Source organism: Fukomys damarensis, unplaced genomic scaffold, assembly GCF_012274545.1.
Source record: "Fukomys damarensis isolate Sample0158 unplaced genomic scaffold, DMR_v1.0_HiC HiC_scaffold_20, whole genome shotgun sequence".
Lineage (NCBI taxonomy): Eukaryota > Metazoa > Chordata > Mammalia > Rodentia > Bathyergidae > Fukomys > Fukomys damarensis.
In genome coordinates this window covers 21,378,334-21,393,397 of record NW_022900932.1, presented here as the reverse complement: position 1 = coordinate 21,393,397, position 15,064 = coordinate 21,378,334, and the positions used below count along the sequence as shown (strand labels likewise).

Sequence of the window (15,064 nt, the reverse complement as noted above, 5' to 3'; positions counted from 1 at the left end):
ATATATATAAAGCAAAAACAGTACATTTTATTTATTTTTTAGCAAAACATTTATTGGTACATTTTATATATATAAATAGAGAATTTGTACTTGTACATGATATATCTTGCTTCTTTTTTTCCCATTTTCCTCAGTTGCTGTCATCCCGCCCCCACCCTCCCCACACACACTGAGAACATTGCATTCGTTTTAAGGAGGAAAAAGAAGCAATTAGTCTTCTTAGCTGGTGGTAGATTCTTTTATTCTTTTTGTTGTTGTTGTTGTTGTTTTTTGAGACAGGGTCTCACTATGTAGTTGAGACTGACCAGGAACTCACCTTGTAGCCCTGGCTGGTCTCGAACTCACAGCGATCCTCCTGCCTCAGCCTCCCAAGAGCTGGGATTACAGGTGTGCGCCACCACGCCCGGTTTTAGATTATTTTATTCTTAAGAATCTACACCACGGTAGGTATTACAAATACATTTTCTAAGGATACATTGCAATTTGGCAACCAGTGTTAGGGTTATTTTTTAAAAGTCGTTTTTAATAAATTTGTTTCTCATGCATTTGTACTTGTTAATTAAAAGTAAACCTGGAGCAGGGATTTAGCTCAGTCTGCCTCAAAAGCACACTATTCTAATTTGAAATAGAGATTCACAGGAGGTGGCAAAGAAAGGGACAGTAATGTGTCATGCAACCTCCCCCAGCCTCTGAAGCGCCACAAAAGATCTATTTTGTTTTCCTCTGAACTGAGGAAACAAACAAGGATCGAAGTAGAAAGTGAGCTGCTTCAGTTGTAGCTCTAAAATAAAATGGAGACACAGCACTGCTGGCTTGTGTCTCAGCAGAGCCACGAGGGGCCAGCAACAGACCATCCAGTCATCCATCTCCTGTCACGTCATCCCTCCCCTATCTCAAAATTCAGAGTTCCTGGCTCAGGAACAGCAGGAGGTGTGGTTCACACAGGTAGTGTTCGGTTCAGGTTTCCTCCTCCTTCCCCTATGCTCCAGTCCTTATCTTTCACAGTGGGAAAACATTTTTTTTTTTTCCAGAAACACTCAGGAAGCTGCTCCCAAGGAATATTTGGGAGAACTAAATAACCAGTACCAGAAAACAAAAACAGATTAAGCACATTACTTTCCACAACTAAAAACGTCGGATTGGAAAAAACAGGAGGATTCTGGGGGTGGTGAATGAGGGTGCCATATGTGCTGTCCAGTGCCTGAAATATTTATGTTAATTCCTCTGTGGAAGAAGAATCTTATTCTCATATCTTGTGTGGTGTTTATATATCTCTCTAAAGTTTTTATGAGAAAGTTTTCACTTGATCTTAGCTAAAAGGTGAGAAGCAATAATGAGAAATTTTTCAACAACAACAAAAACCAAAAGTTTTAAACAGTTATTTTTTTAAAACAGTTATTATGTAAAAATAAAGAAAATTAAGAGTGAGCAAGTCAGCCTTGGTCCCCTTTCTCCCTCTAGGAGATGTCACCCAGCCCCCACCGAGCAAGTAAGCAACACTTCCCACAGGACTCTCGTGCATTAAGCCCCAGATTCAGCACCACAGAAGAGAAAAGACACAGGAAAAGGGAGACCAAGGTCCAAATGGGTAACTTGAGCGATGCAGTGTGTAAAGTGTCCACAAAGACTTCTGAGGGGAGTGACTGAGCCTGAGAATGAAGATCATAGGATACTGTTGAAGAACAACCACCAGCAGAGACTCTCGTGCACAGAAGTTTCAAAATCCTGGTTGTGGATGACGGAAAGGTTTGGGATCTAGACAGTGGTGATGGTTACACAATATTATGAATGCATTTAATGCTACTGTTTCGTACACAACATATTGTGGCGGTCCAGCCGTCACAACACGAACGTACCTGAGTCGGGGAGTGAGGATTGAGAAAGGAAAGAACACTCAAGCCTGAGTGGAGACCAAGAGGAGTCTGATTTATTTCACAGAAACAGCTCCTTTTATAGATTCACATCACCAGGAAGCTTTTAAGGGCACACAACAACAGAAAACACCAAGCAATCGTTTTTTATCTTTATGTAAAGACCGGATTTCCTGACTCTTACAGATAACATCAGATCTTCCGCTAAGGAGTTCCTGTTATGGCAGGATCAAAGAACAAAACAAGTTTAACAAACGGTTTCCTTGAAAAGTAGCAAATGTCGATGCTTTAATTATACAGGAAGAAGTTATTTTCCAAATGTCAAACTCCAGTGTGCCATGACTGGGCCCCGACAACATATTCATGGTTAAGAAGATAAATTATAATGACTTGTTTGTAAGCCTTTTTCTCTGGGTGAAAAATAACAGCCAAGATGAGAAGTCTCAGTCAGAAAGGCCATCATTCCAACTAACAGCTATGGTATGAAGATCCTAACACCAGAGTTCCACCGAGAACCTACCACCGAGGCTTGCGCACAACACCCCAGGCTGCACGCTGCCTCCCCCAGAGCTCTCAGTGTTACAGTGGTTGGATGCTTCTCTGGTATATAAAGGCAGTGAGGCCAAATGCTGGCGCTGTGGTAAACTTGACAGCCATAAGTGCCAAACCTGGTAATTCCAGGGAACTGGCATAAGCACACCACAAGCAGGCGTGGGAAAGAAAAGAGAGAAGGCCAGAATATTACTTTTTCCCACTCTGTTGCATCCAGTGAGCACAAGGTGTACTCAAGAATTTCCCCTGCACCCAGCAGGAAGAGATTTAAATAGGCATTGACTTTTACATGAAGACTAGTTTTTGATAAATAATACTCAAGGTGAGCCGGGCCTGATAGCACACGATTGTAACCTGAGCTCTTTGAGAGGCGGAGACAGGAGGATTACATGTTCAAGCCCAGCCTGGACAGTGTAGTGACTAGAAGCTTATATTTTTTAAATTACAAAGGGCTGGGGATGTAACTCAGTGTAAATGTACTGGGTTCAATCCCAAGAACTGCTAAACAAACATGAAGAAGTAGAGCCCCAAATTCCCTGTGAACCAAATCAGCAAATGGACAAGTGTCCTCAAACAGATAATGATAGGTTATATTTCTTAGCTGCAGAGCAGTTGTTAGCACAGGACCAGTTTTATCCAATGATAAACTTTCTTACAGGTCACAGGAGGTGGCCTCATTCCACTTAGCCATCATGGTTATTATTTTGTGCTCCATTCTGGGAGCATTCAACACCACAGGATAAGGGGGACAGTCAGTATCTGGAGACTCACCAAAGCCACCAGCTTCTGACCAAACAGCCTACTTTGTTCCAGTTGCAAAAAAAGGTGTGCAATTGGATGGTTACACATGTCCGAGAGAGTTCCACACAGACAAACCTGAGATCAAGATAGCCACTTGCAAGCATTACAGGAAGAAAGCATACAGCTATGAAGAATGCATCAAATGTGAATGCTGGTGCTGTTGCAAACAAAAATGTGTCAGTGCTGTGAACCACAGAACCACTAGTCTTCCTGTCTGCATCGGTGTGGTCACTACGCTGGGGGGAAGCCTTGGTGGCTTGGGGAAGGTCACCTTATCACCAGACAGGATCCAAAAAGCTCCCCCAAAGAGGATATGGAAACCTCAACTTGCTGCCCCCATGCAGTACGCAGTAGGTTCTCTGTCTTCTGTCACAGAAAAAGAATTTTAGTAAACATCAGAAGCATAAACGGGCTTATTAGGCAAAATGAGGTTCCTACTCAGAAAAAATCAAGAATGGGCCACCAAGAAACAGACACCAGAAGTCTTCTTTTTAAGAAAATCACAGCACTCACTAAGTTATATTTGCTGTGTTCCCTCCCTTCTTGTTTGCGATCTGTTTTGCCCTATTTACATTTTCATACAAATGGTCTGGAACACTGACTTTCAGCTGGGCTGATTTTGCTCCCAAGAAACATCTGGCAATGTCTAGAGACAGCTTTAGTTGCAGCAATGGTAGGAATGCTACTGGCATCTAACAGGTGGAATTCAGGGAAAAGATAAGACATCCTGTAATGCAGAGGACAGCCCCTCCAACAAGCGGTTATCTAGCCAGGGTGACCAGTCATCCCAGGGTGCCTATGACTTTCGAGGTTGTAGCTCTGAAAGTCCCATGTCCCATGACACCTGCAGTCCTGGGCATGATGGAAACATTGATTTCTAAATGTCTGGTCCCAAACGTCAAAAGTGCCAACACAAAAAAAGTCCTGCTTTAAAAGGAAGACCCATGAACCTCACTTCTTACCAACTCCCTTCTTTTCAATGCAACCTTTAATTTCTGTCATCTCTTCTACTAAAACAGTTTGCTTGAAAGCCAGTGATTACTTTCCAAGCAAAAAATCCAGTAGCCTCTCTCTTACTTCAATCTTTTTTATTCTTCCAAGCATTTGACTCTTCTCTTTTCTTTTTCTGTGCTGAGGATCAAACCCAAGATACCACTGAACTAAATCCCTTGTTCTTTTCTTTTGACCCCTGGGCTGCCCAGGCTGGCCTGGAATACTTGGCGGCTCAAGCATCCTTTTGCCTCACCCCACCCGGCTTTGTTCTTCTCCTTCTTATTCTTCCTCCTTCCTCCTTCCTCCTCCTCCTCCTCTTCCTCTTCTTTTCTTCTTCTTCCTTTCTTCTTTTCTTCTTCTAACTCAGGATGCCAATGAGTTAAATCCCTGGCCCTGCTGTTCATTTCAAAGCTGTGTTTTCTCACTTGGGATTCTCCAGCCCACCCTCATTACTGTGCCTTCACTCTTATGGATTCCTAGCTCTACTTTTTCCTAAATGTAGTCTAGGATGAAGTGTCCCATGACTCTTTTTTTTTTTTTTTTTAATTTGGTACTGGTGATTGAACTCGGGTCCTTGCGCTTGCGAGGCAGGTGGCAGAACCACTGAGCCAAATCCCCAGCCCCCATAACTCTCTTCTTTACTAATGAATTTCACCCCTTAGATTTTAGGACTTGTTTGCATTAGTTGATTTCCAAATCTCTTTCCTGAGTCCTAGTCCTTCCACTTCTCATGGGTGTCTTACAGAATCTAAAGCACAACATAAGTAATAGCAGGTTAAGAACATTTAATATGTTGACTAAGAGGAAAGAGAATATGGCCTAGCTTACATTTCCAGCTTTATTTTTTACTTTGGTTCAATGTGACCCTTAAATTTTACCAGAATAGCCCCAGTCTTATGTGCCTTGTGCTCTCATTGTTCTGGGTTTTACTCCATGTTTTGTTAGTGGAAAACATTTCTGCCCTTTCCAGCTTCAGATCTTCCTGATCATCCCAATCAGGGAGGTGTGAAATGGTGAAAATACTGGATTAGGAGTCTGAAGACCTATCTCTCACTTTACTAGCTTTTAGGCTTGATGATTACTTGAGCTTTCTATACCTCTGTATTTTGAGTAATGGAATAGATAATAATCCCATTTCTCTCTTTCTTAGATAGCTCACATGAAAGCTATGTGAACTAGTATAATATATGGGTCTGACTTTCTGAATTCTGGCAGGACTTTTTGCCTTTCCCGTGGAAACTTACTGTCTTTTGCTTGTAAACTAGTGACAGACACTGCAAACTTCTTAAAAGTAGAGACCATAATACACACCCCTTTCTCTTCGTTACTTTCTACCATTGTACATGTTACATTAATATATTTTGTGTAAAAACTGGTGAAAGAATAGCAACTCCACCTTTTCATCTTAATCTGTCTTTATAACAATTCTTGGCTCACTAACTGCCAACATTTTATACCATATTAGATTTATCATCCATCCTTTTCTTGATCTCCAATTTAGGTGATGTCTTTCCTGTGCAAATGAATCCAATAGCTCAATCTCGGTTTGTATCCTTGGCTGAAGTTCTTTGCTGTGCTATATCTGATATGAACACGGCTCAGATTGTAGTAACACAAGAAACACTTCTGGAGCATTTGAAGAAACATTACCCAGGTACAGTAATGAGTTTTCTGTTCACATTTCACTGCATACTTGGTTTCTATTTATAAATGATTTATTTAAGCATAAACTGGGTGATAACCTTTTTTCTTCCATTGAATATTATTTCATAACCCTGCCAGAAAAGGTCTTGCATCAACAAATTTGATAAGGGTAATTTTTCTTTACTTTCCAGATGAAGGTTTTCAGAAGTAAATGCTTATGGCAATAAATAAGAGTCTGTAGAAAGCAGTGAAAGGAAAAGGAAATGTTCTCCTACTTCCCATTTTTCCATTACTACTGCTGTTGTTTGTAGTTCTTATGAATGCTTTCATAAATTGTATTTGAGGGCCAGGGATTTAGGTCAGCGATTCGGTGGCCTGCCTTGCAAGCGCAAGGACCCGAGTTTGATCCCTGGTACCAAAAAAAACAAAAACAAAAACAAAAAAAAACATAAATTGTATTTGAATACATAATATGCATACATACAACTTTTTCGTTGTACTAGAGATTGAATCCAGGGCCTTTGCACTGATCTACATCCCTGGCTCTTTTTAAATTTATTATGAGATAGATACTTGCTAAACCACTAAGTTGCCCAGGCCGGGCTCAGACTTACAGTCCTCTGTCTCAGCCTCCCAGAGCTGGGATTACAGGCATGTACCACCATGCCCACTATAAATGTTTATGATATAAATGGAATTATTATATATATTCTCTTTGTGCCTTTCTTACAAAAATTGAATAAGACTGTGATTTACTAAAATTGTCATGTTTGCTTGGCAGGAATTCTTTCCTCGAAATTAAAAAAAATTTTATCCAACGCCAAAGCTCTACCATTGAGCTATATCCTATATCCCTAGCCTACAAGTTTAAAGTAGATTTGTATTTGAGTGAATTCATGTTTTTTCCCCCTCTGTTTAACCATTTGCTTTGTCCTATGCCTTTATGGGGACCAATTTATATTGATACTATTCAATTAAATTATGAATGATATTTATGCTTCTTTGGTAACTTCTTATGTAACTGAAAGTTACATATATTAATTGCAGTACAGTTAGCTCTGGGTTCATTAAACAACTGTGTGGTCATTCTGGGTTTTTGCTTTTGTTTTTGTTTTTTTTTTGACAGGAACTTGCTATATAACATAGGCTGGTCTTGAATTTATTGATCTTCTTGTCCACCCTGCCAAGTGCTGGGATTACAGGCACACATGCCACCATGCCCAGCTATTTCTGAGTTACTGATTTCACCTCTTAAAAATACTTCTTATTCAAAATCTGTGATAGAGTAAAATCCTTATTTGTTTTAGGCATTGCACTTCCATCTCAAGATATTCTCTATACCATTCTGGGAAGTCTGATTAAAGAAAGAAAGATTTATCACACTGGAGAAGGATACTTCATAGTTACAGCTCAGACTTACTTCATCACAAAGCCAACTGCCCAGGAAAAGAAGAGAGCCCTTCTGTCAGAGGGAAGCCCACCAGGGCCCACTTCTGTGACCTATCTGGTGAGCATGGAAAGCTGTGCAGAGTTGGCCAAAGACAATGCAGTCCTCGTTTCCCATTGTCAGTCCTGCCGCTGTTTCCCTGACATGTGCTCTCAGGATGTGGAGGAGCCACCACCTGCTGCAGAAATGACTAGAAAAGGCCAAAAAGGGTTTGGGGAATCCATACCTTTGGTTCAAAATCGGGCAGTTTCAACATCTGAGGAGAATCACCTCAGTGACCACCCCAAAACTTTACCATACCCAAAAGACAAAGAAAAAGGCAAAAAGTTTGGTTTTAGCCTCTTGTGGCGCAGTATTTCTAGAAAGGAGAAACCCAGAACAGAGTGTAACAGTTTCTCTGCCCAGTTTCCACCTGAGGAATGGCCTGTCCGAGATGAAGATAACTTAGACAATATCCCCCGAGACGTTGAGCATGAGATCATCAAAAGAATTAACCCTCTTCTGACTATTGACAACTTAATCAAACATACTCTCCTCATGCAAAAATATGAAGAACGGAAGAAACACCATAATCAGGGCACTTCCACTGATATGCTGACAGTCAGGCCTATTAATCCTTCCAAAGAGGGCGTTAAGAAAAGGCAGGGTAGGTCAGCCAAGTATTGCAGGCGTGGCTTCTCTCACAGAGAAAGACCCAAAACCCAGAGTCGGGTGAATGAGCTTCAACCAGGAAGCCTTACGCTGGAGAAGCCCCCCAAGCTCCCTGTTACCCAGCCCGTGCCTCAAGTTAAAAGTGCTAATGAAGCAGAAACTCAGACAGGGATTCAGGAAAATCCAAGAGTGCTAGGCTCTCAATTGATTTACAAAAGGCGAATCAGTAATCCTTTCCAGGGCTTGTCTTTCCGAGGGAGCCCAGTAACCAAAGGGCACAACATTCAGAAGAGAAGTCATCTGACACCCAGTCAGATCGCACCAAAGGAAAAGCCTTTCCAAAGACCGTCTTCAGAGCCCCCAAGACTTTTCGATAGTGAAGCTCAACAGCCATACCCCAAGCAATGTCATGACAAGCTAAAAGCAGAACCCATTTATATGACCAAGTCTTCTGTCCAGCCCATCAGTGATTACTTCAGAGATGGCCTCTTAAATTACCCTCAAAATAGTGACTTGCAAAGTGACAGCCAATGCTATTCCTTTAGGGAAAGCATGTTGAGATGTGAGGTGTACGGTACAGAAAACAAGGTGATCCCTGAAGTCACGAAGAAAAGTCCCTCTCACTTTGACAAACTAGGGGAGGCTAAAGAAGCATTGCATGGTTCCTCCTCTTTAGACCCATCCTCCGCTTGCAGATTAGTCGATAAAACAATACACCAGTTTCAAAACCTTGATCTGTTAGATCACTCAGGTGGTGTGAATCATTTGAGACAACCTGAGAGAAGGCAAGACAGAAATTCAGAAGAATTAATGAGAAAGACATTTTTCCAGGAGTCAGAGACTGCAAGTCTAGAAAATGGAGAACTTTCTGATAATGACCAGGCTTTGTATCAGGATGAGGTGGAGGATGATGATGGGGCCTGCAGTTCATTATATTTAGAGGAGGATGACTTTTCTGAGAATGATGACTTATGTCAGAGGCAGCCTTGCCACATCCCATATTCCTTTGCAGGTGGAAGCAACTGTAATCACTTAGGAAAACCAAAAGTGACTGAGGGATTTCAAACTGAGCGTAATAGCAAAATGGACTGGTTTGTGCCTCCGGTGCTTAAAATAAATGAACATTGTGAGCCCACTGTGTTGCTTAGAAACCCAGGTGAAAGCCAAAAACCTAATCTCTCTGCTGAAAGCTGTGGGCTAAATTCAGGGACCCAGTTTGGTTTTAACTGTGAAGAACCCAGTGTTGCTACATGTGTACAGGCCTTGGCACCTGCTGATCAAAGTTTATTTGATTACTATAGCACCAGGAAACCCAATTCTGAGGCGGAAGTCCCTCACCCTGTTGTTGGTGACACAGGAAAGAAACCAAGTACATGGAATCAAAGTCCTCAGAATCAGGAAATGAGAAAACACGTCACACAAAAGTTAGAACTTTTCAATGTCTCATGTATGCCAGTGTTGGCACAGGATATTCAGCATGAACACCAACACTTGGAAGGAACAGAAAATCACAGCATGGCAGGAGATAGTGGAATAGATTCTCCACGGTAAGTGCACATGAAAGTGTTTGCATAGGTACTCTCCCACAGGAGTTATTAAAATCAGGGGCTTACTGAGTGCCTAGTGAGAGACTCCTGAACAAACTATAACTGCTCCAATTCTGCCAACCTCTAGAGAAATTGTATACAGTTACAATGAGATCTCATATAGGAGAATAGAGTTCATTTTTTATTTGTGCTTATTAATTATTCAGAAGGGCCGGGGATTTGGCTCAGTGCTTCTGTCCTCTGCCTCGCAAGCACAAGGTCTCAAGTTCAATCCCGGTACCAAAAACCAAACCAAAACAAAAAAATTATTCGGAAGGATTTCATTTTGGCATTTTTTATAGGCACGTAACATAATTGATCATCTCACCCATTACCCTTCCTATTTCCTTAGGGTTCATTTTCCATGCAAACCAAATTTTATTGGTTCATTACTAATAAAGCATAACTTATTTCTAAATATAGAAAGGAATTGCTGTAAACCAGGAACTTATGAACTTAGGGTTAGAAGCTTTTCCCTTTTATTCCTGGATCTATACAGATTAAGTAAGGGAAGTGACTTTCCACCAATATTTTCCACTCCAATTTGTTTAAATGACAATGTTCGGGTTATAAAAGTAATATGATCATAATAGAACTTTTAAGAAGCACTGGGGGCTGGGTTATAGCTTAGTGGTATAGCACATTCTTAGGATGTGCAAAGTGATGGGTTTAAGACCCAGGACTGAAACCAAAAGTACCAAAAAGTACTTTAAGAGGAAGAGCCGAGACACCACATATCACTGGATCAGTTGGCAGGAGATTTTTATTCCTCCTGAAGGCAAGGTCACCTGCCTCAGAGCAGCTTTGAAGCAGTCACAGAAGAAGGATGAAATGAGGGGAGAGAGACAGATGAAGTGCCTCGCAACTCTCTTATTTTCCCCTGCTGACTGGAGGGGTGCAGCTTAGTAGCTGTCTGCCTCTCCCATTTGCTTCCCCTCATAGACTGGATAGTTTGCTTCAGTGTCCTCTCTAACAGCAGTGCAGCCACCAGACAGGTGGTCTGGTGTCCCCTCCCCGCCTCCCACCACCTCAGACCACATGGTTGCATTTTTGAATTAAAAGAGGGCATCCTGGAGTGGCTAAAGTCAGGAAGGGAGGGACCTATTTGCACACCCAACATTCACAGCAAGCCTTCCGGAAGATTCCCTGGTTTCAGCCCACACTGAAACAGGCCTGCAGGCTGCTACATATGCAGCACTTGCCAGGCACTTTTTGGATTTTAGTCTAAAAGGGCTTCCTCCTGTGTACTGATCCCCCAATGCTGTAGTACAGGCCCTGTTAAAGACTGCTTTGGGGTTCCTGTGGGGGAAAAACTATTTTTTCTTTTTTTTTTTGTACTGGGGATCAAACTTGGGTCCTTGTGCTTGTGAGGCAGGCGGTGGAACCACTGAGCTAAATCCCTGGCCCTTCTTTGTTTTTTTGAGACTGGATCTTGCCATGTATTATTCTAGGCTGACCTTGAACTCACTGTGTAGCACCTATCAGCCTTAAACTGGTGCTAATCCTCCTCCTTCAGTTTCCCAAGTTGTAGGATTACAGGTGAATGCTACTGCCACTGGCGGTAAAAAAAGTTTTTTTAGGCTTGGGGATTTAGCTCAGTGGTTCTGGAGCCTGCCTTGCAAGCTCAAGGTCCCAAGTTTGATCCCTGGTACCAGAAAAAAAAAGTATTTTAAACACCTGTAATTGTTGTACTATTTTTCAGAATTCTTTCATATTTGATATATTTGTAACATTTAAGTCTAAATATATAGATCTATACTCTTTGTCTGTTGCTCTCCTAGATTCTATTTTTCTTTTCTTTTCTTTCTTTTTTTTTTTTTTGAGACAAGGTCTTGCTATTTAGTTCAGGCTGGCCTTGAACTCACTCTGTAGCCCAGGCTGGTCTCAAACACCCAGTGATGGGCCGGGGATTTAGCTCAGTGGTTCCGCCACCTGCTTTGCAAGCACAAGGGCCTGAGTTCGATCCCCGGTACAAAAAAAAAAAAGCATTCAAAACAAAGCATTCAGTGATTCTTCTGCCTTCAGCTTCCTGAGTGCTGGGAAAACAGGCATGGGCCACCATACCCGGCTAGATTCTATTTTCTATATTGCTTTTTTTGCTTGTTTTCTGTACTGGGGTTCAACCCCAAGGCCTTGTGCATGCTAGTTGAGCATTCTACCACTGAATTACATCCCCTGTCCTAAATATAAGTATTTCTAACAAATTATACACAGCCAGGACTTTCTCTTTCTCTCAAGCAGGGTCTTGCTCTGTTGTCTAGAGTAACCTCAACTCCCAATCCTCCTATTTCAGCTTCTCAAGTAGCTGGGATTATGGGAGTGTGCCTGGCTTCATGACTTTCTTTCCTTCATCTAACATATCATGGACATCCTGAGATTAATGCCTATTAATATAAATTCTTTTTGTTTGTTTTGGTTGAGATATTAGGGTTTGAATCCAGGCCTGGCATATGGTAGACAGTGCTCTACCACTGAGCTACTACATTTTCCCTTTTTTTTTTATTGGTTTTTTGAGACAGGGTTTCACTATGTAGTTGAGACTGACCTGGAACTCACTATGTAGCCCAGGCTGGTCTCGAACTCACAGCGATCCTCCTGCCTCAGCCTCCTGAGTGCTGGGATTACAGGCTTGCGCCACCATGCCCGGCCCATTTTTACTTCTTTATTGAGCGAATAAGGTCTTTTCTGCTTGAAACAATAATTTGATTCACACTAAGTCATTAGGGAATCAAAATGTTGTTTCCAAAGTGCATAGGTAATGGTGTAAACCAACAAGCAGTAAGTTCCCTTTCTCTTTGGCAAAATGAAACCAAATCAAACAGTTAAGGGAAATTATTCCTGGATGTGCAGTTGAGGATTCTAATTTCTAAAATCTTGAGAAATTTAGTTTTTTGTTGTTGTTGTTGTTCTGGGGATTGAACTTGGGTCCTTGTGTTAGGAAAGTTTTCAAGAAGCTCCAGTAGCCCAACCCCTAGCAGAGTCAGCTAACTATGACAGGCCAGAAGGTCACGTTAAACATTTCTGAGACACAGGAACCAAGATAAACATCTGGTACGGGAACAACCTGACCTAGCCCTAAACATTCCCGTAAAGGATCCCCCACCGAAGTCCCCCCTCCCCTTTCTTGGAATTCCCCCTCCCCTATAGCTTGTGGTTTTTTTCTTTAAAAACTGTCCGGGGTGTTTATGGTGCATCTCGGCGTCCCTGACTCAGAGTAGTGGGATTCCTCCCTGGGAGGATCTTACACTTGTACTTGCGAGGCTGGTACCAGAACCACTGAGCTAAATCCCCAGCCTGAGAAATTTAGTTTTTAAAAAATTCCTTGGCCCAGAGGACTTAGCTTTGTGGTTCTTCTGCCTTCCTTGCAAGCACAAGGTCCCGAGTTCGATTCCTAGTACCAAAAAAAATTCCTTATGTTGTCATTTTCTAGACAGGCTTAAAGAAGTTTAGAAGATCCATCCCCAGTACTAAAAAAGAAAAGAAAAAAGAAATTTAGAAGCAAGGGGAGAGGAGATAACGTAACATTTGAACACAACTCCATGTCTTGTGACAAGGATTAGGGAACAGAGATGAATAAGACATTGTTGGTTCTACAGGAAGTTTACCCCTTAGTTTTGTTGAGGAGACAAGCAAACAATAAACAGATTGAACTTGAGAACAAAGCATAAATTCAAATTAGTCTTGTCAAAAAGATGTGGACGTAAGGATAATGGCCCTATGGAAAGGAAGTATTACCAGATGACGTATTTTTGAGACATATTAATGTAGTAGGCAACTGATGAAGAGAAGCAAGGTAAGAAAGGGTGAATGTCAAAAACAAAAATAACATGTGGGCTTGGGGAGTGAGTGTTTCAGTGGTAAAGTGTGTGCTTAAGCAAGCAGCGAGGCCCTGGGCTCAATCCCTAAGCACCAAAAATGAGCAAACAAGCAAAATACCAGTGTGATTTGGCTGAAACAAGATATATATGTGAGGTAGGACCATAGCTTACGGCTCCTAGAAAAAATTTACATGAAAAGTACAGTAGTTGGTTCTTCCCCTCCATATGATTTCTCAAAAACAATAAATTATAAGAAGTTAGAGATAGTGGAATTTACTGTTTCTAAAATATACTTGATACTTAATCTGAGTACAGCAGCTGTTAAATAATTGAGGTGCTATTGTAAAGCCTTTAAAAATGGAACACTTTAGGGCCAGGGATTTAGCTCACTAGCACTGCACCTGGCTCGCAAGCACAAGGTTCTGTTTGATACCTGGTACCAAAAAATCCAACAACAACAACAACAACAAAAATAAAACAGTTTAGATTTTTAGAGGTTAACTTATTTGATAAGTGTAACTTAAAGTTATTTAATATACTGCTTCAGAGTAATAAATGAAATTTTAATGCCTTGCTTAAAAATTCTAGGTCCCTTTTGAAGGCAGTCATTTTGTTATTTTTAATCTCTTTAGGACACAAAGCCTCGCATCTAATAATTCAGTCATTTTGGATGGACTTAAAAGAAGACGAAATTTTCTGCAGAATTTTGAAGACACAAAGAGCAATCAGACACTCACATCCAATTCCTTACTACAACTAACTCCAGTCATAAATGTTTAGTTTTCTGTTGGAAAGTCTTTTTTAAAAAATGTACAGCACAAATCTCTTAATCACATGAACATGTAAGAGTCCTCTAAATCTACATATGTATGCTGTTGCCCTCATATTTTGTTATAATTACTGGCTTTTTCCTTTTTTTATACTTTAAAGCAATTTTTAGTATATTTTACAAGGAATTTGTTGGAAATATATAGATTGTATTTTTTAAAAATAATCTTTGGTCCTTTTCCTGTTAATTGTCATTTATTTACATTCATTCATTAGTTCCTCCAATACATAGGATACTAATTTACTATCCTCTAGTAAATTTATTTATGCTGTTATATCAAGTGCATCTTACTAGATTTCAACATAAAATCCAGAAAAGTGTGTATGTTTTAGGGTTGCATAGATACTTTGCAATTAAAGTCTCTTATCAATAGCAGAAAGAACTTATGTAATGTGTTGGTTACTTTGCCACAATAATTCTACTAATTGCTGGCCAGGCTCTTCTCTCTCTCTCTCTTTTTTTTTTTTTTTTTTTGGTTGTTGTTGTTTTTGAGACAGGGTCTCACTATGTAGTTGATACTGACCTGGAACTCACTGTGTAGCCCAGGCTGGTCTAGATCTCACAGCGATCCTCCTGCCTCAGCCTCCCGAGTGCTGGGATTGCAGGCGTGCACCACCACACCCGGCCAGGCTCTTCTCTTAACCAGTTTAAACCGGAACAAATGCCTCCAGCTAGAATTGACTCCAAAGCTTCTGTGGCCTCCTCCCTACTTTCAGGCTCTCTCCACAGCAAAGCAGGGAGGGGTCAGACGGTGGACCGAAGGAAAGCAGAATGGTTGGTGAATGGCTTGTAGTGATTGGGAGTTCTGAACTATACGCCTAGGGAAAAACGGCTGCTAGATGTTAAGCACTTCACCCACATTTTGATTCATT

The 15,064-nt window shown here is 41.2% G+C and overlaps 1 protein-coding gene across 5 annotated transcripts in view; it reads left to right on the top strand.

The window, feature by feature from the left end:
- Positions 1-14,656, top strand: part of Stox1 (storkhead box 1) — a 45,533-nt gene extending 30,877 nt beyond the window's left edge. For 2 of the 5 annotated variants that reach the window (XM_010605858.3, XM_033766557.1), the window contains exons 2-4: positions 5,719-5,871; positions 7,169-9,506; positions 13,996-14,656. In XM_010605858.3, coding sequence (XP_010604160.1) covers positions 5,739-5,871; positions 7,169-9,506; positions 13,996-14,143 — 2,619 coding nt within the window. In that variant the 5' untranslated portion in view covers positions 5,719-5,738 and the 3' untranslated portion in view covers positions 14,144-14,656. Of the gene's footprint in view, positions 1-2,010; positions 2,746-4,548; positions 5,872-7,168; positions 9,507-13,995 lie in introns of those variants that run through there. The other 3 variants (XM_010605866.3, XM_010605850.3, XM_010605842.3) reach the window with 3 other exon arrangements.
- The last annotated feature ends 408 nt before the right edge of the window (positions 14,657-15,064 follow it).